We start from the raw sequence: 27,541 nt of genomic DNA on the forward strand, positions 1-27,541 counted from the left end.
AATTTTCATTACCCCATTCACATGACCTTGTTCACCATACAAACGTAACATAATCATAATGTTCTGGGATAAATGAAATTCCTCCACATTGATAAGCATGATAAGAGTTGACCAAACTTTGACACATTTTAAAACAGCAAGTAATTGAATATTTACACCCTAGTATTTGAAGTTGACGACATTACATTTGAAAATACACTTACAAGAGTTGTATAATATTTCCTTATGACTCTATCACCACCGAAATCCTTATTTTCTGATGCATGTAAAAGTATTGGTGTTAATAACTGGTATATTACTGCATCCGATATAACAGCATTTCTAGCAAAGGCAGACAATAATATGGTTGTGTCTTCAAAACCATCACATCACTTCATTATGTCCACTTGTTTACAACAGAGGTACTTATCACAGACTGATGGTCTCTGCAAAAACATATCATCATAAAAAGCATGTACGTGTAGTCAATGCAATATACGACTCCAATCAGGATGATATCATAAATATGCAAATGAGGTCATGAAACAGGAACTACTTTTTCAGATCTATACACTGTTACAATTCTGTCTTGCCCTTAAGCTTCTAACTAACTTTCCCAATACTTTTGGACACGGTTTCTCCAATGTGAACATGTTTCTGTAAACAAACTTACCAGCAATCACTTGGCACCATACAATAAATCAGTCAGTTCACTCAGACTATATTCATACATGTTTGTGAGACAATGTTAACCACTGATCATCTGAAGTGTGGGATTATATGATAAAGTATCATGTGTGCCCAACAAGCACTTGCAGAATACAACTTTTATACCTGACACATATTTAATATTTCATATTCACACACATACTTTCTGGAATTTATGACACATAAAATTTAGGTGACAATAATCTGTAATCTTACAGTAACAGTGAACTCCTGTGCAACATAAAGGAATCATACACATAACTTTGTTAAGACAGTTAGTTTTCTGGAATATAGTACCTCAATTTGAAATGTACCTAATTTCACAAATACTTGGAGTCAGGGTCTGTGATGTATGACATATAGATCTGTATGTAACAACTTAATTTCAGACTTCCATTTGGTTGGGACCGACCGCCATGATTCTCATGTGTGCTGACAGTGATAAAGACATGAATGAACATCTAAGGCCTTGCCCTCACTAAATGACTGTACTATCAAAGACAGCACATTCCAAATGTAGTTTTGTTCAGGGGACACATTATATTTATTACCGAGTTCTGAAATTATATGTGAAAGTGATCTCCTTGTTTGAGACCATGAGCTGGAGTCCTGCAGCGACACAACATGAAGCTGAACCACACAGAAAGCATGTGTTAGAAATACTTCTCAAAGGCTTTCCTCAATGTAAGATGGATGAGACTGTAATGCATCCTCAGGTCACTCATGGAAGTAAATGTTGCTCCTGGTTTAAAATCTTCTCTACACAAGACAGGCACCCCTCATCACAAGGCATCCCTATTCTCTGGACATAAGACAGTCCTCTCATCTCATCAAACACATCAAAGATTGTGGAGAGCCTGTGTAAGTGATGTAGAGCCCTGGTGACAAGTAACATAAACACTGAACATGGGTTCCAAACTGTGGGATTACCTCCCCTCACCAACCTACAGGTCTACATCTGTCTCCCCCCACCAACAGGTCTACATCTGTATCCACCGACCAACACGTCTATATCTGTTTCCACCATCTACGGGTCTACATCTGTATCCCTCCACCAACAGGTCTACATCTGTATCCACCATCTACAGGTCTACATCTGTCTCCCCCCACCAACAGGTCTACATCTGTATCCACCGACCAACAGGTCTATATCTGTTTCCACCATCTACAGGTCAACATCTGTATCCACCGACAAACAGGTCTACATCTGTATCCTTCGACCAACAGGTCTATATCTGTATCCACCGACCAACAGCTCTACATCTGTATCCATTGACCAACTGGTCTACATCTGCCTCGAACCACCTACAGGTCTACATCTGTATCCACCCACCTACAGGTCTACATCTGTATCCACCCACCTACAGGCCTACATCTGTATCCACCGTCCTACAGGTCTATATCTGTATCTACCCACCTACAGGTCTACATCTGTATCTACCCACCTACAGGTCTATATCTGTATCTACCCACCTACAGGTCTATATCTGTATTTACCCACCTACAGGTCTATATCTGTATCTACCCACCTACAGATCTATATCTGTATCTGTATCTACCCACCTACAGGTCTACATCTGCCTCGAACCACCTACAGGTCTACATCTGTATCCACCCACCTACAGGTCTACATCTGCCTCGAACCACCTACAGGTCTACATCTGTATTCACCCACCTACAGGTCTATATCTACCCACCTACAGGTCTACATCCACCCACCTACAGGTCTATATCTGTATCCACCTACCTACAGGTCTACATCTGCATCCACCAACTTACAAGTCTACATCTGTATCTACCCACCTACAGGTCTATATCTGTATCCACCCACCTACAGGCCTACATCTTTATCCACCCACCTACAGGTCTACATCTGCATCCACCTGCCTACAAATCTATATCTGCATCTATCCACCTACAGGTCTATATCTGTATCTACCCACCTACAGGTCTACATGATGTGTAAATGTCACCCCAGAAGGGTGAATGTGAAATGTCTGCTGGCTTGGAACTTGACTAAGATACATGTCTCAATTACCTCAAATTCCATTGCAAAACAATTAAGGACCTAACCTGACAGCTGTTTCATCTGGGGAATGGTAAAACAATCCTTCTGGAGCAAGTGAACAACATTGTTACCTTTGTGCATTACTTCTTTGACCTCAAACACCAAGTCACATATATGTTGCATGCCTTCATCAAGGCTTATGTTGCATGCCTTCATCAAGGCTTATGTTGCATGCCTTCATCAAGGCTTATGTTGCATGCCTTCATCAAGGCTTATGTTGCATGCCTTCATCAAGGCTTATGTTGCATGCCTTCATCAAGGCTTATGTTGCATGCCTTCATCAAGGCTTATGTTGCATGCCTTCATCAAGGCTTATGTTGCATGCCTTCATCAAGGCTTATGTTGCATGCCTTCATCAAGGCTTATGTTACATGCCTTCATCAAGGCTTATGTTGCATGCCTTCATCAAGGCTGTAAAAAGGCTTATCAGGGATCACTGATTATCCCCTACTTTGTGTGAACAATATACATATAGGTGTACAAGAGAAATATGAGTACCCTAGTGCAAACTCAGGTGAATAAAAATAGATGAACGACACAAAGAGATGGCAACAAACATCAGTGTGATGACTCCTGACCTACCGGTAAGAGAGCTCCTGACAAAAGGATGTAAGCAATATTGCTCCAAGGTCTTAACAGAATATGGACTTGACACAAAAGTGGTGCTCCTTATTGCCTTATATTACACCTCCAATAAATTTGGTTGTTATTTTACCCCAGTATCGGAGCCGTGATAGCAGAACACAACCCTGGGCTTATATGTATCAGTCATGTTTTTCTCTAGGCTAAGTCACATATTGTCCACAATTATCCACCTGCCCCCTCCCTCATCCTACTCCTGGTATTTACAGCCTCTGTACTAACCCTGCTACTAAAGAAACATCAAGCCTGCCCAACCCCCTTATCTGCTAATGGCATCGGCCACGCCCACTTATCAGCTGATCTTATCACCTGGAGAATGTGTTGGTGATGCAGCCCCCACCTCCTTCACATCATCAACATATCACATTGGTGGTAATTGGACACTCGACACTACCAGGACTAGTTTCAAATCAATTTAAATTTAATACCATTGACAAGACTTTCATTTGATAGGGAACAAGGGCTCTCAGTATCAGAAAATTAAAAAGTTTAATAGTTCAACTGGTCAATAGGACATAGTGCTACTGAAACCAAAGTGGACATGATGCTTCTTTTTGTATTGGAGCCATCATTAAGACCTACTCTTGGAGAAATGGAAAAGTTTTGATTCACACTAAATTAGTACTAGTTAATTCAATGTTTTTAAGACCAAAGCAAATGGATAGCAAATACAATTCCCCTAAAACAATGCTCTTTGATAACATTTTGAAGGAACATCTGCCTTATGAAGTACCAATACAAATAGGTTCATACAAATATTGGAAGAAATATTTACAATCATTTTAAAAGTATCAAATTCCATAATATTCAGTTTGTGTTTTATTATGAATATATGTAGACATTTTGAGAATGTAATCCATTGTAATGCATGAATATCCCTCGAAAGCAATGCAACTCTTCTCATCTTAAACTAAATAGACGTTTTCCTTATCTTCCGATATGGCGCAAACAAGGAACAGCTATCACATAATCCCTGGGATACAGCATCAAGCGGTAGCTGAGTTGAAACACTCTATCTTCTAGTATCTACATTGTGAGTACTTTAATGCATTAATGGAAAGGGAGTGTGGTGAGCTGAGTGGACATGACAGGTAACAACTCCTCCCCTTTGATGGTCTCTGTGGGACGAGGTGGAGGTGTGGGAACCAGAGGAGGCTGTGGGAAGGGGGCTGGGGGATGCCAGGGGCTCCAGACTTAGGGATGTGGGGGTGATAACATCAGGGGCTCAAGACTTAGTGATCTGGGGCAAAAACAGGGTACATCTCACTACAGACTCAGTTATTTGGGGTGGGAACAGGATACATCTGACTAGAAACTCAGTTATTTGGGGTGGGAACAGGATACATCTGACTACAGACTTAGTGATCTGGGGCAAGAACAGGGTACATCTCACTACAGACTCAGTTATTTAGGACGGAAACACTTGGGGTGGGAACAGGGTACATCAGAATACACACTCAGTTATATGGGATGGGAACAGGGTACATTGGACTAGACTTAGTGATCTGGCGCAAGAACAGGGTACATCTCACTACAGACTCAGTTCTTTGGGGTGGGAAAAGGATACATCTGACTACAGACTTAGTGATCTGGGGCAAGAACAGGGTACATCTGACTACAGACTCAGTTATTTGGGGTGGGAAAAGGATACATCTCACTACAGACTTAGTGATCTGGGGCAAGAACAGGGTACATCTCACTACAGACTCAGTTATTTGGGGTGGGAACAGGGTACATCAGAATACACACCTCAGTTATATGGGATGGGAACAGGGTACATTGGACTACAGGCTCTACATATGGGTGGGAACAGGGTACATCTGACTACAGACTTAGTGATCTGGGGCAAGAACAGGGTACATCTCAGGCTCACAGGCTCAGTTATTTGGGGTGGGAACAGGGTACATCAGAATACACACTCAGTTATATGGGATGGGAACAGGGTACATTGGACTACAGGCTCAGTTATATGGGGTGGGAACAGGGTACATCTGACTACAGACTTAGTGATCTGGGGCAAGAACAGGGTACATCTGACTACAGGCTCAGTTATTTGGGGTGGGAACAGGGTACATCAGAATACACACTCAGTTATATGGGATGGGAACAGGGTACATTGGACTACAGGCTCAGTTATCTGGGGTGGGAACAGGGTACATCTGACTACAGACTTAGTGATCTGGGGCAAGAACAGGGTACATCTCACTACAGACTCAGTTATATGGGGTGGGAACAGGGTACATCGGACTACAGGCACAGTTATCTGGGGTGGGAACAGGGTACATCTCACTACAGGCTCAGTTATCTGGGGTGGGAACACTTGGGGTGGGAACAGGGTACATCAGAATACACACTCAGTTATATGGGATGGGAACAGGGTACATTGGACTACAGGCTCAGTTATTTGGGGTGGGAACAGGGTACATCTCACTACAGACTTAGTGATCTGGGGCAAGAACAGGGTACATCTCACTACAGGCTCAGTTATCTGGGGTGGGAACAGGGTACATCAGAATACACACTCAGTTATATGGGATGGGAACAGGGTACATTGGACTACAGGCTCAGTTATTTGGGGTGGGAACAGGGTACATCTGACTACAGACTTAGTGATCTGGGGCAAGAACAGGGTACATCTCACTACAGACTCAGTTATCTGGGGTGGGAACAGGGTACATTTGACTACAGACTTAGTGATCTGGGGCAAGAACAGGGTACATCTCACTACAGACTCAGTTATTTGGGGTGGGAAAAGGATACATCTCACTACAGGCTCAGTTATTTGGGGTGGGAACAGGGTACATCAGAATACACACTCAGTTATATGGGATGGGAACAGGGTACATTGGACTACAGGCTCAGTTATATGGGGTGGGAACAGGGTACATCTGACTACAGACTTAGTGATCTGGGGCAAGAACAGGGTACATCTCACTACAGGCTCAGTTATCTGGGGTGGGAACAGGGTACATCTGACTACAGACTTAGTGATCTGGGGCAAGAACAGGGTACATCTCACTACAGACTCAGTTATATGGGGTGGGAACAGGGTACATTGGACTACAGGCACAGTTATCTGGGGTGGGAACAGGGTACATCGGACTACAGGCTCAGTTATTTGGGGTGGGAACAGGGTACATCAGAATACACACTCAGTTATATGGGATGGGAACAGGGTACATTGGACTACAGGCTCAGTTATATGGGGTGGGAATAGGGTACATCTGACTACAGACTTAGTGATCTGGGGCAAGAACAGGGTACATCTCACTACAGGCTCAGTTATCTGGGGTGGGAACAGGGTACATTTGACTACAGACTTAGTGATCTGGGGCAAGAACAGGGTACATCTCACTACAGACTCAGTTATTTGGGGTGGGAAAAGGATACATCTCACTACAGGCTCAGTTATTTGGGGTGGGAACAGGGTACATCAGAATACACACTCAGTTATATGGGATGGGAACAGGGTACATTGGACTACAGGCTCAGTTATATGGGGTGGGAACAGGGTACATCTGACTACAGACTTAGTGATCTGGGGCAAGAACAGGGTACATCGGACTACAGACTTAGTTATCTGGGATGAGAACAGGGTACATCGGACTATAGGCTCAGTTATCTGAGGGTGGGAACTGGGTACATTGGACTATAGGTTCAGTTATCTGAGGGTGGGAACTGGGTACATTGGACTACAGACTCAGTTATATGGGGTGGGAAATAGGGTACATCTCACTACAGACTCAGTTATATGGGATGGGAACAGGGTTCATCAGACTACAGACTCAGTTATATGGGATGGGAACAGGGTTCATCAGACTACAGACTCAGTTATATGGGGTGGGAACAGGGTACATCGGACTACAGACTAAGCTGGCCAGTGCTTTGGGAAGAAGTGTGAAAATAAAGAACTGAACACACAGAGGAGATATTGTGCAAACTGAAAAATATATAGTTTTCCAGGGTTTTACACAGACTTTGAAAAATGAGAGTCATGGTGATTCACAGTATTTTATTTTGGGGAGTCATTTTCAATATTTAGGAGTCATGAAAATTTGAGCGAATTTTTTTTTGTATATCAAAAAGCACGAGTTTTGCAAAGATTTGGTTGTTTTGTGATGTATTGCCATTTAAGTGTTACCGGTAGTATATTTTCACTGTTCAATTCAGCCATAACAAAATCCAGTATACTGAACAAATATTCATGCTTGTGATTTATTCACTGTAACATAAGAGTTATTAACATAAGAAATATCTAAATTAACGAAGACCTCACGAAAACTATCATCGTTTGCTTATCAAATCAATTTTATTGAACTGAATTCTGAGGGTCACTCATAAAACCTGCATCAAGCTTGAGAGTCTTTTACAAACCGGTTGTGTCGAATACGCAGGAATCATGCGTCATGTAAAACCCTGCTTTTCCCAGCAGTTATGTTTCAAAATGTTTCAAGATGACAATAGCAGAAATATGTTTATATATAATACAACCAGAATAGCAGAATTTGTGTTTTTTTCTAAAACCAGCTAGAATAATGCAGGCACTACAAAATTACCTGAAAAAATACTCATCTATTGAAACATAACACAAGTACCAAAATCCAACTCCCTGCCACCGTGGGAGGAGAGAACTTCTCAGGTCATGTGGGGTCACTTTGGCAAGAATAGGGTGAGAGGTCAGCACATCACAAGTGGCCAGAGCCCTCCATGAGGACTTAATCATAAACAATATATCATCTGTTGGGAAGTAAGGGTATTAGTTGATGCTATCTGCCCATAAATCACAGATAACTGTCACATCAGTATGGAGGTTTATAATCACACATATGTTTGATGCAGTTGGCTTCTCCTTCTGTGATCTCTCATTGAGAGAAGGAGATTTATGACCCAGATAGCACTAGTGTTTTCTCTCACTTCTCCTTGTCCGACTGCTATTAGCTGACCCACCACAGAGGTCATTTAAAAACATCTCACAGACCTAAATCAAAGATTATTCTCTTTACAACATGTGGACAATTTTCCCAGAGCTCACAACAGAAATTATTCCCACAAATACTATTCCTGCCATATGTTTGTAATCTTGGGACTTTTTTCAGTGGGTGAAGATATTTTTTATGAAAAAACAACCACAATAATAGTTGAAATCTCCTTCTTCTAAGCCTTGATAGGAGGTATATTTTTGCTCCCTTAAGTGCATGTCGGTGCTGTGTCACTGTGGTGCTGAACATGGAAGATGTTTTCACTTCACTTCACATAACTCAAGCCTGGTCCCAGCCCCTGCCCCTGTCCCACTGTGTCGCCAGATGTTTGCTGCTGCTGCTGCTGCAGATTACTGGATGTCCTGACACTCCTGCACAGCACTCCACTACAGCACTCCCTCAACCACCGACTATTGCACCAGGTGCTTCTGAAAAACTCTAAAACTTCAAGAGTTCTACGACAAAACCACCCGAGCCTTAAAACCTATCCCGAAATTCCTCTTTTTTGTATGATACCTCCATTTTGAAGTTTGTATATGCTCAACAACATCAGATTTAAAATTAGCCACTTATTACCATATCAAGTTATTTTAGGTACAAAATGTGTTCCAAACTTTCCTTATTCCCAGCATTTATCTTAGATTCCATTCCTATTCCTTGCAGGACAACCATCCATTATGCGATCAGAATCAACATGTGCATATGATATAGCTAGATTCAGGCAGAGGCAATGATATGGTTATGTAACTGGTTACAAAGTGACCAAGCAGGCTTGAGCTGGCTGTATCCTGGTGGGAAACTTGCAATGTCCCATTGGTCGGCGGCACGTGTCCTGTTGGGGAGCGTACAAAGTGCACCATCAGTCAGCTGCACGTATCCTGTTGGGGAGCGTACAAAGTGCACCATCAGTCAGCTGCTAGTGTCCTGTTGAGGAGTGTACAAAGTGCCCCATCAGTCAGCTGCACGTGTCCTGTTGGGGAGCATACAAAGTCAGTCAGCTGCACGTCCTGTTGGGGAGCTGTGTACCATCAGTCAGCTGCACGTGTCCTGTTGGGGAACATACAAAGTGCCATCAGTCAGCTGCCAAAAGTGCCCCATCAGTCAGCTGCACGTGTCCTGTTGGGGAGCATACAAAGTGCCCCATTCAGCTCACGCGGTCCTGTTGGGGACAGTGTCCCTGTTGGGTCCTGTTGGGGATACAAAGTGCCCCATCAGTCAGCTGCACGTGTCCTGTTGGGGAGCATACAAAGTGCCCCATCAGTCAGCTGCACGTGTCCTGTTGGGGAGCATACAAAGTGCCCCATCAGTCAGCTGCACGTGTCCTGTTGGGGAGCGTACAAAGTGCACCAAGTCTAAGTGTTGGGGACTGTACAAAGTGCCCCATCAGTCAGCTCCACGTGTCCTGTTGGGGAGCATACAAAGTGCCCCATCAGTCAGCTCCACGTGTCCTGTTGGGGAGCGTACAAAGTGCACCATCAGTCAGCTGCACGTGTCCTGTTTGGGAGCGTACAAAGTGCCCCATCAGTCAGCTGCACGTGTCCTGTTGGTGAGCGTACAAAGTGCCCCATCAGTCAGCTTCATTGTGATGTTTTGGCCCTTGTATTAACGTTGTGAATATTAACAACAATGTGACAGTTTGATGCCACAGTCTATGTAGTATGAGAACTTACCTTGCAGGTTTAAAGTCAAGGTCATCAGACGCTAGTTCCCATGGGCGACAACCACCGCCCCAGCTGCTGATGTTGAGGATGACAATGCCTTCAATGTCAGGAAGTTCAAGGACACGGTCATCCAACTCAACCTGAAAGCAGAAATCACCTCTGTTACATACAGGACACCTGTGGCAGGAAAATATGGACTTATATAACAAGGGCAGAAAATGAACAGGACTGTTGACAAACAAATCTGGCAAATATTCAACATGATGTGTTTTTGTACAATGACATAAGTGGGGGGTAAATGTGTCACAACGTTGACAGCCTAAACACAACAAGTTACAAACAACATCCCCATTGAAGTCGGATCTCAAGAACAATATGAAAGTAAGAACTTGTTCTGTCCTTGAATCCCAAAGGTATCAGGTTGGTTAACAAGAGGCCATTTTAGTTAAACACACCATCACAGAGAGAAAAGATAACTTTTACAACAGACATGCTGGGCCAGTAAATATTGTACATTAGCATGTTTTTGATGGCTTAGGGATTATTTAGGGACTGTATTAGTCTGTCTCACAGTCCCTGAACCACATTATTTTCCACACTGCCAAGCCTTCTCTGCAGTGCTAAAGCCCTAAATAAAGCAAGTCTAGGTTTCCTCAGGTTCTGAATCTCTGGTTTCCCTAGGGCTCCTTTTCAATATAAATGGGCTTGTTTGTTACTATCAAAATTATATATATTCAGAGATTAAGCCTTAGTCTAGGACTGTATATGCAGTGTCCCATATGTTGAGGGAACTGTCCATCCAACAAACACCTTGTGTCAGCTTAAAGGATGCCACACAAGATGGAGACAGAAGACATAAGGAGACACACAAAGATAGCTATATAGGTGAGCTGGAGGAAGACTTCAAGATGGCCCCACTAACTGAACCTTGTGTAAATGAGACATTCTGAAGTCAAGGAGATGAGTGAGACGCGGAACAGACCATTCATTCTTGAAGACAGTTTTTTTCTATTTCACAGCGTATATCTGGAAATGTAATTAGAGTACATGTGATAGCTCTGTGAGACCGCAACCCTCCTCCCCTGCCATGTCATCTAGGTTCGTTCTAACAGAAAGCCTCTCTCATCACACCAAATCAAACAATTCAGAAGAATAAGATCTTATCTCAAAGCAGAATGGTAAGATCATAGTGGTTGTAGTTCTTCAGTTATTACTGGACTTTGCTTGTGTCTCATAATGAACAAATTCCAGGCCGTGGCTTGAAGTCTGGATTGAAACAGAGACCCAGATGCTGGAGCAAGTAAACTGACATATCCCATCTCTTAAACAGGTCCAGTTCTTGTATAGATCTGTGCTTACATTTACAGTGTATGTTGTATGAATGCTTCTAGCTCTACTGTATTCACCCCAAGCGACCGTGTGACCAGTGCTAGGTTCAGGCTTGTCGTGGGTATACAAATGTATGATTCTACACTGTAGTATGCAAAATACCAGATATATCATTTAGGTTGGTAATGACAGAGTGCAGGCCAGGCAACCCGTGGTTGATAGAGTAAGAGCATGTCTGCCTGTGATCTACAGAGTGTGATACAGAATCAGTCTGGTCTTGTTTGGATCTTCCAAGTACTGGTCACTTCAGGGAACTTCCAAGTACTAGTTACTTCTGGGAATTTCCAAGTACTGGTCACTTCAGGGAACATCCAAGTACTGGTCACTTCTGGGAATTTCCAAGTACTGGTCACTTCAGGGAACTTCCAAGTACTGGTCACTTCAGGGAACTTCAGGGAACTTCCAAGTACTGGTCACTTCTGGGAATTTCCAAGTACTGGTTACTTCAGGGAACTTCCAAGTACTGGTCACTTTGGTGACCTTGCAACTGCTAGTCACTTCAGGAACCTTCCATGTTCTAGTCACTTCAATAACCTTCAAAGTTCTAGTCACTTCAATAACCTTCAAAGTTCTAGTAACTTCAATAACCTTCAAAGTTCTAGTCACTTCAATAACCTTCAAAGTTCTAGTCACTTCAATAACCTTCAAAGTTCTAGTCACTTCAATAACCTTCAAAGTTCTAGTCACTTCAATAACCTTCAAAGTTCTAGTCACTTCATGGTCCTTCCTAGTAAATGTCATGTCACTGAACTCCCAAGTACAAGTCACACTTAGCATCCATTGTGGCCAGGGAATTTAGTGGCGGCTATTTAGAGATGTTCATTCCATAATGTCCTCATAAAGACAGTAAAATAACAGGGCAGGATGTAAAATGAGTACAAAATGGTATGTGTTTATTTCCTGGGTCCCCTCAGTTTAATGAAAAGTGTAAATGAAGTGATGAGATGCCCACCACAGATGAGAGACTAGCTACTGATGGTCATCAGGTCTTGAGTGGAACACACCACTGCCTATACTATACATGTCTTATCTTGTTGCCATCACACATTGCAATCTTTTTTTGATGAATATTTACAAACAGCTTGAAAACCTATTCCCAGAGTTGTGAGATGTCAAGAGAAGAGCTATCAGCTTTCACTGAAAGTCAACTCGGATCAACATAATGGTATTAAAAGACAACTGTGTGAAGTGCACCAGGGACTTAGATGTGGATGGATGATGTGTTTCATGCCAAATCCACTACATAGACCAAGCTTAACACAAATGCAACAACAACTTCAATAGTTCGACTAATTCTGTTTCTGTTTGATCTACAACATTGAAAAAAATCATCTTCAGTTTAGGTTTATGATAAACTGAAAGCACATTTTGATCTCCTATTGACCTTCCAGTGTGCCAAGTGAGACTAAACTGTTTATAAACAGTTTTATGTTTTTCATAGTACAGTCAATTCCAATATTCAAGCTATGTTAAGTTGCTGAAATCTCTGAAACTTGAGTTGGGTAAATCAGCAACAAAAACCTATATTTAGATCTGTGGTGGAATAAAAATTCAAATAAATCTGACCTCATTTTAAACTGTTTTAAATATTTTGTGATAAACAAAATCCATAAATTCTGTACATGGTTACATAAGGACAGAGAGAATTAACCCAGTCACATCAGTTTAAACTTATGTTCAATTTGTCATTTCCATTTGCTTTTTACCAAAACTGAAGCAAGAATGTCGTGATTGATCACTGGGTTACTGTTGGTGTAGGAAGGTTCACATGGTGCAGTGGTTGTCCTCATGCATGTTGTTAGGCCCAAATGTGTTATTAATGATAGAGTAAGACCAGCATGGCCAGCCTCTCTTCCATGTAAACACAGAGACAGCCATGCCTGCTATGGGAACTCGCTGGTCCTACACTCTCATACATGCAGTTGTCATAAGCGCAGCCTTTCTCACACTCACTGCCTGTGATGGAACCTGCAAAAATGAAATATCAGAAATATAAAAACCTGGAATTTTCAGCCTGTTTGTTTTCTTGCTGGCTAATGGAGGGAGAGATTTACGAGCAACCTGATCACGGCGGGGTGAGATATGAAACAGCCTGCTTGCTCAACACCATACGATGTCCTCCAGATGATACAAGCAGGGTCCAAGCAGTGAGGAAGGTACTCTACCTACGGTACAAAGTTGGTACAGCAGGGGTACAAGTAGGATACAGAAGTGCACAGTTTTGTTGCATCAGGGTACAGCACAGGTACACCCCTATACTAGGCAATGGTACAACTATCGCACAGTCATGGTACAAAGATACAAACATGGTACAGTAATTGCCCAGCCATGGTACCACACTGATACACCCTGGTACAAAGTTCACTCAACTATGGCACAGCCATGGTACAGCAGATGTACAACATGCCACACGAGTGGTACACAATGGTGGTACACAATGGTACAGCTATGGTACAAACATCATACTGACATGGTATAGCAATGGTACAGCCGAGATACAACTGTTGTCAGTCATAGTACAGCAATGATACTAGCACAACACTGGTACAACTCTAGCAAAACAGTAACAGCACAGCAGATGCAACAGGGAGATGGTGGTCATGGCACATGATTGTGGATAGTGATAGTTGTTGATAGTGATGGTTATAGATAGTGATGGTTATAGATAGTGATGGTTGTAGATAGTGATGGTTAGTGATGGTTATAGATAGTGATGGTTGAGATAGTGATGATTATAGATAAGTGATGGTTGAAGATAGTGATGGTTATAGATAGTGATGGTTATAGATAGTGATGGTTGTAGATAGTGATAGTTATAGATAGTGATGGTTATAGATAGTGATGGTTGTAGATAGTGATGGTTAGTGATGGTTATAGATAGTGATGGTTATAGATGGTTAGTGATGGTTAGTGATGGTTATAGATGATGATTGGTAGATAGTGATGGTTATAGATAGTGATGGTTATAGATAGTGATGGTTATAGATAGTGATGGTTGTAGATAGTGATGGTTATAGATAGTGATGGTTGTGAATAGTGATGGTCTATATCTATATCTATATCCATCACTATCTACAACCATCACTATCTATAACCATCACTATCTATAACCATCACTATCTATAACCATCACTATCACTATCTATAACCATCACTATCTATAACCATCACTATCTACAACCATCACTATCACTATCTACAACAATCACTATCACTATCTATAACCATCACTATCTATAACCATCACTATCTACAACCATCACTATTGCTATCTATAACCATCACTATCTATAACCATCACTATCTATAACCATCACTATCTACAACCATCATTATCTATAACCATCACTATCTACAACCATCACTATCTACAACCATCATATCTATGGCCATAACCATCATCTATAACCATCATATCTATAACCATCACTATCTACAACCATCACTATCTATAACCATCACTATCTATCAACCATCACTATCTATAACCATCATTATCTATAACCATCACTATCTACAACCATCATTATCTATAACCATCACTATCTACAACCATCATTATCTATAACCATCACTATCTACAAACCATCATTATCTACAACCAATCACTATCTACAAACATCACTATCTATAACCATCACTATCTATAACCATCACTATCTATAACCATCATAATCTATAACCATCACTATCACTATCTACAATAATAACTATCACTATCTACAACCATCACTATCTATAACCATCACTATCTATAACCATCACTATCTATAACCATCACTATCTATCAACCATCACTATCTACAACCATCACTATCTATAACCATCACTATCTACAACCATCACTATCTATAACCATCACTATCTATAACCATCACTATCTATATCCATCACTATCTATCACTATCTATAACCATCACTATCTATAACCATCACTATCTACAACCATCACTATCTATAACCATCACTATCTATAACCATCACTATCTACCATCACTATCACTATCACTATCACTATCTATAACCATCACTATCTATAACCATCACTATCTACAACCATCACTATCACTATCTCCAACAACCATCACTATGTATAACCATCACTATCTACAACCATCACTATCACTATCTACAACAATATCTACAACCGCCATCACTATCTATAACCATCACTATCTATAACCATCACTATCATGTATCTACAACCATCACTATCACTATAAACCTATCACTATCTATAACCATCATATCTATAACCATCACTCTACAACAATCACTATATCTATAACCATCACTATCTACAACCATCACTATCTATAACCATCACTATCTATAACCATCACTATCTATAACCATCACTATCACTATCTACAACAATCACTATCACTATCTATAACCATCACTATCTATAACCATCACTATCTACAACAATCACTATCACTTTCTATAACCATCACTATCTATCGCCATCACTATCTATAACCATCACTATCTATCATCATAACCATCACTATCTATAACCATCACTATCTCAACCATCACTATCAACCATCACTATCTATATCACTATCACTATCTACTAACCATCACTATCTACAACAATCACTATCACTATCTATAACCATCACTATCTATAACCATCACTATCTACAACAATCACTATCACTTTCTATAACCATCACTATCTACAACCATCACTATCTACAACCATCACAATCTATAACCATCACTATCTATAACCATCACTATCTATAACCATCACTATCTATAACCATCATCACTATCTATAACCATCACTATCTATAACCATCACTATCTACAACCATCACTATCTATAACCATCACTATCTATAACCATCACTATCTATAACCATCACTATCTACAACCATCACTATCTACAACCATCACTATCTATAACCATCACTATCTATACAACTATCACATCTATAACCATCTATCTATCCATCACTATCTACAGCCATCACTATCTATAACCATCACTATCTATATCTATAACCATCACTATCTACAACCATCACTATCACAATCATTCTATAACCATCACTATCTATAACCATCACTATCTATAACCATCACTATCTATCACTATCTATACCATCACTATCACTATCTATAACCATCACTATCTATAACCATCACTATCTATCAACCATCACTATCTACAACCATCATTATCTATAACCATCATTATCTATAACCATCACTATCTACAACCATCACTATCTACAACCATCACTATCTACAACCATCATTATCTATAACCATCACTATCTACAACCATCACTATCTACAACCATCATTATCTACAACCATCATTATCTATAACCATCATTATCTATAACCATCACTATCTACAACCATCTATCTATCTACAATAACATCATTATCTATAACCATCACTATCTACAACCATCACTATCTATAACCATCATCACTTATCTATAACCATCATTATCTATAACCATCACTATCTACAACCATCATTATCTATAATAGTCACTATCTACAATATCATATTATCTATATCACTATCACTATCTATAACCATCATTATCTATAACCATCACTATCTACAACTATCATCACCATCTTATAGATCTATAACCATCACTAACACTATAACCATCACTATAACCATCACTATATGGTTTCACTATCTTGATGGTTATCTATATCTTCAACCATCATTATCTAATAGATAACCATGGTTATCTATACCATCATTAGTGATGGTTGTAGATAACCATCATATGCATCACTATGGTTATAGATAATGATGGTTAACTATAGATAGTGATGGTTGTAGATAGTGATGGTTATATAGATAATCAGTGATGGTTGTAGATAGTGATGGTTGTAGATAGTGATGGTTGTAGATATGGTGATGATGTTGTAGATAGTGATGATGTTATAGATAGATATAGATAGTGATGGTTGTAGATAGTGATGGTTGTAGATAGTAGATAGATGGTTATAGATAGTGATGGTTATAGATAGTAGATAGTGATGGTTATAGATAGTGATGGTTATAGATAGTGATGGTTATAGATAGTGATGGTTATAGATAGTGATGGTTATAGATAGTGATGGTTGTAGATATTGATGGTTATAGATTATGATGGTTATAGATATTGATGGTTATAGATAGTGATGGTTGTAGATAGTGATGGTTATAGATAGTGATGATTGAAGATAGTGATAGTTGTAAATAGTGATAGTGATGGTTGCAGATGGTGACAGTGATGGTTGGTTGCAGATGGTGACAGTGATGGTTGGAGATTGTCATAGTGATGGTTGTAGATTGTCATAGTGATGGTTGTAGATAGTGATAGTGATAGTTGTAGATAGTGTGTGATACCAAGGTATAGTATTGGGGGTAAAATGAATACAATGCTTAGTACCACTGAATAAGATAGATAGTGGTGTTTCATTTTTATTGCAAAGGAAAAGAGTAAAGACTGTTAGGCATATCTGTGGCAACACAGGATGGTGTTGGATAGTTTAGGGCAGCAATAGATAAAACTGGATAGTATGGGATAGAAAGGAATTGTGCTGGATGGCAGATTGGAGATACTTGTGACCAGTGTATGGTGGGGAATCCATGGCAGAGCAAAGACATCACAAACAGCATCAGCAGCAGGCTGAACACCAGTGTTTACACATAAGGAGGAACAGGCCATACTGACTGCTTCAAAGAAAGGATGTTTACTCCTGACTCCCAAGAGAGAGGCATTTTACAATGACAGGGAATGAGACAATAAATATAGGAAATGGGTTGTTCCTGTCATGTGATGCCCAGGTTGAGCCTGGTCGTACCCTCCACAACTTCCTTACCTCTTGTGTTCCAGTCCAACAGGTGCTCCCCACACCACATGACACCCCATGATGGGGTGGCCTCAGTCCATAGATGACAAGTCAGTCATTGAGATAGATCTGATGCCATGTCAACATTATTCCAGCTTTCCATGGTGTGTCAGCTGAGACATTCACAATTTAAGTGAAATTCAAGGGAAAACGTCTGGTCAAATTTGGGTAAATCTGTTTGGGATTCGAACCCACAACTATGGATACCTAATAGCCAAGGGTCAAAACTGCCAAGGAAAAAAAACTAGTAAGCCCTCACTCCATTCAAGACACATCTATCAATGACAACAATGATACTTTACCCATTTTCAATGACAAGAGTGAGTGAGTGAGTGAATTTAGTTTTATGCCGCTTTTAGCAATACTCCAGCAAACCATGTGGGGAATCGAACACAAGTCTTCAGCATGACGAGCGAACTCTTTAACCACTAAGCTACCCCACTGCCCCTTCAATGACAAGACACAACCCTAGTACCATCTTTAATAGGGGTACACCCTCAATCAAACTTAATGAAAACAACCATCTTTAACCTTAATCTTCATCAGTGCTAAACTGTTTCCTCAGTTGGTGAAAAGTCATTTCTTTCCAGGAGAAAAATATGGCATAATGGAGTTTACAGGTATGAATGGAGAACATATGTACATACATCCCACAATACAAGGCTATATTTCAGTAACACAATAGCCATCAGTGAGTTCTCCACAGTCACAGTACCGTCTCTATCATACAGGGTTTTCCTTTGTTCCAGGTTGTCAGAACACAAGCACATGTTGTCCCAACTACTCCAGAGGTAAATTATCTGTATAGATAAAGGGCCTTATTATTCTCCAATATATAAACTCCGCTATCCTCACCTGTACATGTACAATGTGAATGGCCCATTGTCCTTTCTTATCAAGTTCTTCATTCACATACATACACAGGTGTGAACACTTCAACTACAGTGTGCTTCTGTCATGTACTATAGTGAGTGTGTGAGCTGAACACATGGCAGCCTCAACAACCACATCCACGTCACTCCATCACTGTGGCAATGCCTCCCCCTTACATACCCAACACTGTTAATTAGCAACTACATTAGGCATGTACGAGCTCAGACCAACACCGAATCAAGATGCTTGGTCGAAATATAATAATTCAATTCAATAAAAGCGGTTATATGAGTGAGAGGGTATCAACACTATGTTAAACAGTGTTTCAGTTCACTCATGGCATATCACCTTACTGTGATAGAAAAGCCCCAAATGAATCAGATCAAAGACAATGACCACGTGTTGAGCACTGGTACAGTACTGACAAGCCGAGAATCGTAATCAGTGTAATTAGGGAACCCACGTCAGTGATGCAACTGAGAGAACTATGGTGCCTCACACAGCTGCATCACTGTGTCCCAGGATTGTCGGAACTATCATCCTCACCCTCATCTTCTTGTTGAGCTGCTTGCACTCCCTCTCCAGGACGTCCTTGGTGCCGTAGGTGAAGTACGCAAACTGAAACACAAGCACCTGCTCATTAACATCACATAGTTCACAGAGTTTCACGGACAGTTGTATCATACTCTAATTTACTCAGTATCCAATGTCACTACCCTCACTGCACACATACCTCTGAGTGAGTGAGTTTAGTTTTATGCCGCTTACAGCAATATTCCAGCAATATCACGAAGGGTCACCGTTTCTTCAGTGAGTGAGTGAGTTTAGTTTTACGCCACTTTTAGCAATATTCCAGCAATATCACTGTGGGGGACACCAGATATGGGCTTCACACATTGTAACCATGTGGGGAATCAAACCCGGGTCTTGGCGTGATGAGCGAATGCTTTAACCACTAGGCTATCCCACCACCCCTCAAATACCTGTGTTGAAGAGTAGAAATGATACATTCTGACACAGGACAATTTTAACAAATTTATGTCTTAGACAGACTGTAAGATACTGGACTTAACCTGGAACAAAATTTCTGCTGACAAATATCACAGGGAAATACTGTTCTACAACTGTGTGGACTCAGAGCTTTAATATGTTTCATAGAAATATCAATGGCATTCACTGAAGACAGCCCATATGACCTCAAGCTTTCACAGGAGGACATACTCTTACAAGCTCCTGAATGAAGGAGATAGCTGAAACTGACATTTTCTGAAAACAGAAAGTTTGTATTAATAATCTGGCTCATATATTGAAAACTATGCAACAAAATGAAGATTGTATATTCATGCATATCATCTAAAGATATTTTCTGACAAATCCAACAGTACTTTTCCAGCTTCAACAGTCTGGGGATATTTGACCTAAACAAACAACATGTTTGTGGTGGCATATTTCTCATGTAACAAGGCTGACAGGGTGGAGTTCTGCAGATTACATCAGTGATAACAGTCAGCCCCATCCAGGAGAAGTTGCTGCAACACATCTCCTCACAGACACACAGACAGACAGCTTCTCCTCAGCCAGCCACAGATGTACACTAAACCATGCCTGACAACTTAGCTCTACAGCCTTTCCACAAACATTACAAAGCTACATCGGTTTTTCTCTCATGAGAAATTTTCAGTTTCTCTCTTTTTCAGCCATTGATGAAAAAAGGTCTTGGGAATCAGAAAGCAATCTGGTTCCTGCTCGGCTGGCGGGCATTTTATTGCCTTGTTGTGTACCCAAGACTATAGCAGGGTTCCCTTCCTCCTGTACACAAGGGGAGGCAACACACTACACTACAGGCCACCATGACACACTACACACATGGGAACAGAGTAGGTAAATGACATGTCATCCAGTTGGTACAGAGTAGGTGAATGACATGTCATCCAGTTGGTACAGAGAAGGTGAATGCCATGTCATCCAGTTGGTACAGGGTAGGTAAATGCCATGTCATCCAGTAAGTACAGAGTAGGTGAATGACATGTCATCCAGTTGGTACAGAGTAGGTAAATGACATGTCATCCAGTTGGTACAGAGTGGATGAATGACATGTCATCCAGTTGGTACAGAGTAGGTGAATGACATGTCATCCAGTTGGTACAGAGTAGATGAATCACATGTCATCCAGTTGGTACAGAGTAAGTGAATGCCATGTCATCCAGTTGATACAGAGTAGGTAAATGATATGTCATCCAGTTGGTACAGAGTAGATGAATGATATGTCATCCAGTTGGTACAGAGTAGATGAATGATATGTCATCCAGTTGGTACAGAGTAGATGAATGACATGTCATCCAGTTGGAACAGAGTAGGTGAATGACATGTCATCCAGTTGGTACAGAGTAGGTGAATGCCATGTCATCCAGTTGGTACAGAGTAGATGAATGATATGTCATCCAGTTGGTACAGAGTAGGTGAATGACATGTCATCCAGTTGGTACAGAGTAGGTGAATGACATGTCATCCAGTTGGTACAGAGTAGGTGAATGCCATGTCATCCAGTTGGTACAGAGTAGATGAATGATATGTCATCAAGTTGGTACAGAGTAGGTGAATGACATATCATCCAGTTGGTACAGAATGGGTGAATGACATGTCATCTAGTTGGTACAGAGTAGATGAATGATATGTCATCCAGTTGGTACAGAGTAGGTGAATGACATGTCATCCAGTTGGTACAGAGTAGGTGAATGACATGTCATCCAGTTGGTACAGAGTAGATGAATGACATGTCATCCAGTTGGTACAGAGTAGGTGAATGACATGTCATCCAGTTGGTACAGAGTAGGTGAATGCCATGTCATCCAGTTGGTACAGAATGGGTGAATGACATGTCATCCAGTTGGTACAGAGTAGGTGAATGACATGTCATCCAGTTGGTACAGAGTAGGTGAATGCCATGTCATCCAGTTGGTACAGAGTGGGTGAATGACATGTCATCCAGTTGGTACAGAGTAGGTGAATGCCATGTCATCCAGTTGGTACAGAATGGGTGAATGACATGTCATCCAGTTGGTACAGAGTAGGTGAATGACATGCCATCCAGTTGGTACAGAGTGGATGAATGACATGTCGTCCAGTTGATACAGAGTAGGTGAATGACATGTCATCCAGTTGGTACAGAATGGGTGAATGACATGTCATCCAGTTGGTACAGAGTAGGTGAATGACATGTCATCCAGTTGGTACAGAGTAGGTGAATGACATGTCATCCAGTTGATACAGAGTAGGTGAATGACATGTCATCCAGTTGGTACAGAATGGGTGAATGACATGTCATCCAGTTGGTACAGAGTAGGTGAATGACATGCCATCCAGTTGGTACAGAGTGGATGAATGACATGTCGTCCAGTTGATACAGAGTGGATGAATGACATCATTTTTATTTTAACATGGAAAAAGTTCAGTTTCATTCCATCCGACTTCTTGCCCTACAAGGTAGGCAACTATGATATACCACTCACTAAGAGACTAGGAAAGTATATGCAATTTTAACTAGTGATTTTTTCAGAAATTCTCAGAATTGACAGAGCAGAATCTGTGCTGAGTGTCTGACAGCATGTTGATGTCCTCAGTACTGGCTCCAAGTTTCAATTCACCAAAGAACTCACAGTCCATCAAGACACCATTTTCCATTAGAGGACACCACTGAAGAAAGTGTTCTATCACCAGCATATATTGTAAAGCAACAGGTAGAGAGAACAGTTGTCTCCCTTGCCCAGCAGCTGGTTAACAAATAGATATTTTTTATCAATTTCTTATAGCAGTATTAAACTGCTCTTGCACAGTGTTCACTCCATGTCTGGGTTGGGCTAGCTACAAATCCTTGGTGTTTTCTGTCATGGTTGACTTGAGAGACCACTGTCATCTTCTCCTTTCATAACACAAACACTGTACATGGGAAATTCTCACACTTATGTGTAGGTCTGGCCGTTTGCTACCTACAACTCATGCAGGTAACCTCATACCTGTATCACGTCTGGGTTATGTGTCACACTCATTAGAGGGAGTGAGTGAAGTCTAATGCCCCTTTAAACAGTATTTCAGTTATGCTATGCAAGCTGCCTGGGGGAGAACTCTCACAGAAAAGCCGCTTGTAGAGTCTCCCCACTTGGAGACACACATGAATATGGTGCTGGCAGACCAAGAATTGACAACCTGTAACACTACAGTACTAATGACACCATGATCTTCCAACAATGAACACTACAGAACTAATGACACCATGATCTTCCAACAATGTAACACTACAGAACTAATGACACCAAGGTCTTCCAACAATGTAACACTCAGGAACTAATGACACCATGATCTTCCAACAATGTAACACTACACAACTAATGACACCATGATCTTCCAACAATGTAACACTACACAACTAATGACACCATGATCTTCCAACAATGTAACACTACAGAACTAATGACACCATGATCTTCCAACAATGTAACACTACAGAACTAATGACACCATGATCTTCCAACAATGTAACACTACAGAACTAATGTAACACTCAGGAACACCATGATCTTCCAACAATGTAATACTACAGAACTAATGACCCCAAGGTCTTCCAACAATGTAACACTCAGGAACTAATGACACCATGATCTTCAAACAATGTAACACTACACAACTAATGACACCATGATCTTCCAACAATGTAACACTACACAACTAATGACACCAAGATCTTCCAACAATGTAACACTACAGAACTAATGACACCATGATCTTCCAACAATGTAACACTACAGAACTAATCACACCATGATCTTCCAACAATGTAATACTACAGAACTAATGACACCAAGGTCTTCCAACAATGTAACACTCAGGAACTAATGACACCATGATCTTCAAACAATGTAACACTACACAACTAATGACACCATGATCTTCCAACAATGTAACACTACAGAACTAATGACACCAAGATCTTCTAACAATGTAACACTCCAGAACTATGGAGATTAAAGTCTTCCAACAATGAAACATTTATTAAACAAGAAGACATCAATATGGCAATGGCAAAATACTCTTCATGAATATGTCTACGAGTTATGATTATGTCAAATGTTTTGGTGTGTATATAGAAAAGTGGAAGGAGAGTATTGAAAGGTTCTAAAAGTTCTGCTCCAGAAAGGAGCACTACCACCAGTTTCAGTCTAAGTCAAACTTGTTGGCATGGAAATGCAAAGATATTTTATTCAGAAATCCAAAACTACCAAAAGGCACCAGTACACCACCAGACCAATCTATGTGCCAAGTTTGGTGAAGAAATAGTGAACGGTTTTAGAGTTCAGCTACGGAAAACAGCACTACCACCAATTTCAGTCTAAGTCAAACTTGTTGCCATGGAAACGCCAAAACTATTTAATTCAGAATACCAAAAGTTAGTTTTACACCGCTTTTAGCAATATTCCAGCAATATCACGGCAGGGGACACCAGAAATGGGCTAGTACCCATATTTGGGTTATGACAAAGATCACTTTCATGTTTAATTTCCACCAGTTTTGGATGCTTGAACAGAAACTTGGTGTAATCCCAAATATAACATATGTTACAGAAATTTGGTCTACACAAACCTTGGGAAAAGAATCCAGCCATACTTCTGCCCCAGAGTTGAAACAATATAATTCATTGAAAATATCTCAAGGACATTCATGACATTGGTGACAAAGTTGGTGATAAGTTAAAATAAAAAGCTATGTCCTGGGAGCCTAGCATCACATCATCTCCATGTTCAGAGGTTCATAAGTACATCTTCTACAACAGATCTGGCAGATAACACTGCACAGGCAGGCATGGCGCACCCTGCAACCAAAATACCAGCGTACCATTGCATGGCTGCCAAACACAAGAATGGAAGAATCAGCTTGGTCAATATACACGAGACACTGGTTAGTCAGTGGGCCCCTATATACAGAATACTTTGGGACGCCAAAACACAGAGAATACTTTGGTCTGTCAAATTGACAATATACACGAGACTTTGATCACTCAACATACAGAGAACACTTTGGTCTGTCAACATACAGAGAACACTTTGGTCTGTCAACATACAGAGAACACTTTGGTCTGTCAACATACAGAGAACGCTTTGGTCTGTCAACATACAGAGAACACTTTGGTCTGTCAACATACAGAGAACACTTTGGTCTGTCAACATACAGAGAACACTTTGGTCTGTCAACATACAGAGAACACTTTGGTCTGTCAACTTTGGTCTGTCAACAGAGAACGCTTTGGTCTGTCAACAACATACAGAGAACACTTTGGTCTGTCAACATACAGAGAACACTTTGGTCTGTCAACATACAAACATACAGAGAACACTACAGAGAACACTTTGGTCTGTCAACATACAGAGAACACTTTGGTCTGTCAACATACAGAGAACACTTTGGTCTGTCAACACATACATACAGAGAACACTTTGGTCTGTCAACATACAGAGAACACTTTGGTCTGTCAACATACAGAGAACACTTTGGTCTGTCAACATACAGAGAACACTTTGAGCTGTCAACATACAGAGAACACTTTGGTCTGTCAACATACAGAGAACACTTTGGTCTGTCAACATACAGAGAACACTTTGGTCTGTCAACATACAGAGAACACTTTGGTCTGTCAACATACAGAGAACACTTTGGTCTGTCAACATACAGAGAACACTTTGGTCTGTCAACATACAGAGAACACTTGGTCTGTCAACATACAGAGAACACTTTGGTCTGTCAACATACAGAGAACACTTTGGTCTGTCAACATACAGAGAACACTTTGGTCTGCCAACAAACAGAGCACACTTTTATCTGTCAACATACAGAGAACGCTTTGGTCTGTCAACATACAGAGAACGCTTTGATCTGTCAACATACAGAGAACACTTTGGTCTGTCAACATACAGAGAACGCTTTGGTCTGTCAACATACAGAGAACGCTTTGGTCTGTCAACATACAGAGAACGCTTTGGTTAGTCAATTTACACCAACATTAATATCCAGCTGGAACGTATTCTTCAGTTGTGATGCCAATATGTCCCTTCCATCTACATTTAGATACAGCTAACTCTTGTCAAAATTAGATCTTGATGAGTCATCTCTACCCAAAGATCTGACTAACCTTCCATGGAAGGTTGCATCAGGGTTCTTGAGCCAATCAGATGTCAGCATTCTAAAACAATTTGGCTTCATACGTTTTCCACCTTGATTTAAGAATTTCAATTTTAACTGAGCAAATTCATTATTGTTACGATTTGAATAAAACCCTTTTATTCTATTTCTGACATACAGACTTTTGCTACATGACATGGCAAGACTGAGTATATGAGCATGGCTTATGCCCCCCAGTTGTACAACTGCTGTCTTATGAACCGTTCAGGTATGCGGTATGTGTTGCTTTTTTCTAAAATCCAACAGGGTATGAAACCGAAGAACAAGGCCGGCAAAAATCTCTCTGAAGAAAGAAACTAAACCACATGTCCAAAACATTGAACTTACTATCAAAGCCAACAACCATTTCAAATACAAATTGAAATATTATTTTTGGCTGAAATTGGTATGGCATTTCATAAAAAATGGTTGCTTGTGTGTAAGAAAGTATGCCCCCTGGGTTCATTGAGAGGAAGACAGTGGATGGTTCAAGTCTTCCAAACATACGCAAACGTAAGAAAGGCTAAAACTAATATTTTCATTTCAAGCTTGTCACCAGGGAGGAATGTTTTTGCTCTAAATTTGAGTTTTTTCGCAAGTGCCTGAGGGCAAACTAGCTGTAAAAAGCCCGGCCCGTGCTGATGTGATGGTGGGTCCGCCACACACCTAGTGGCGGGGCTAAGACACGTGTTTGTGTGGACTGCGGATTGCACTGGGGAATTTGGCTTGGCGTGATCAAGCCATGATCACTTCATCTCCCCATTTAGCAGACTCTCAACATGTTTCTATCATCAGTTTCCTCGAGAGAAAAAACTCAAGATGGTAATGTCAGATTTCATTCTTTTCCAATCCATATAATTCTGAGTTGATATCAAGGCTAAGGAGCACTGAAAGGTGAATGGAATGGTGACTGAGGGAATGGTGACTGAGGGAATGGCACTTACAGCAGTCACAGCAGTCACTACTGAGTACAGTGGACTAATCAGCAGCTTGCAGGACATGCAAAAAATGTCATTGATCGTGGAATTAAAGTTCAATCACCTTTTATCAAACCTTTCACCATGACACACTATCTCTGTATGAAGATCTAACAGGAGAACACAGAGTACATTTGGACTGGGCCTTACCTCAACATACTTGTGGATCTGAT

General features: G+C 40.7%; 1 protein-coding gene across 1 annotated transcript in view; it reads right to left on the reverse strand.

The window, feature by feature from the left end:
• Window positions 1–27,541, reverse strand: part of LOC124277981 (diacylglycerol kinase epsilon-like) — a 72,160-nt gene that overhangs the window by 16,618 nt on the left and 28,001 nt on the right. The window contains exons 7-8 of the mRNA XM_046713709.1: window positions 19,732–19,803; window positions 10,047–10,177 (exon numbers count right to left, since the gene is read on the reverse strand). Of these exons, the coding sequence (XP_046569665.1) occupies window positions 10,047–10,177; window positions 19,732–19,803 (203 nt within the window). The remainder of the gene's footprint in view (window positions 1–10,046; window positions 10,178–19,731; window positions 19,804–27,541) is intronic.

The sequence above is a fragment of the Haliotis rubra genome, unplaced genomic scaffold, assembly GCF_003918875.1.
Source record: "Haliotis rubra isolate DU_JTF1 unplaced genomic scaffold, ASM391887v1 Scf23, whole genome shotgun sequence".
NCBI classification, from domain to species: Eukaryota; Metazoa; Mollusca; class Gastropoda; order Lepetellida; family Haliotidae; genus Haliotis; species Haliotis rubra.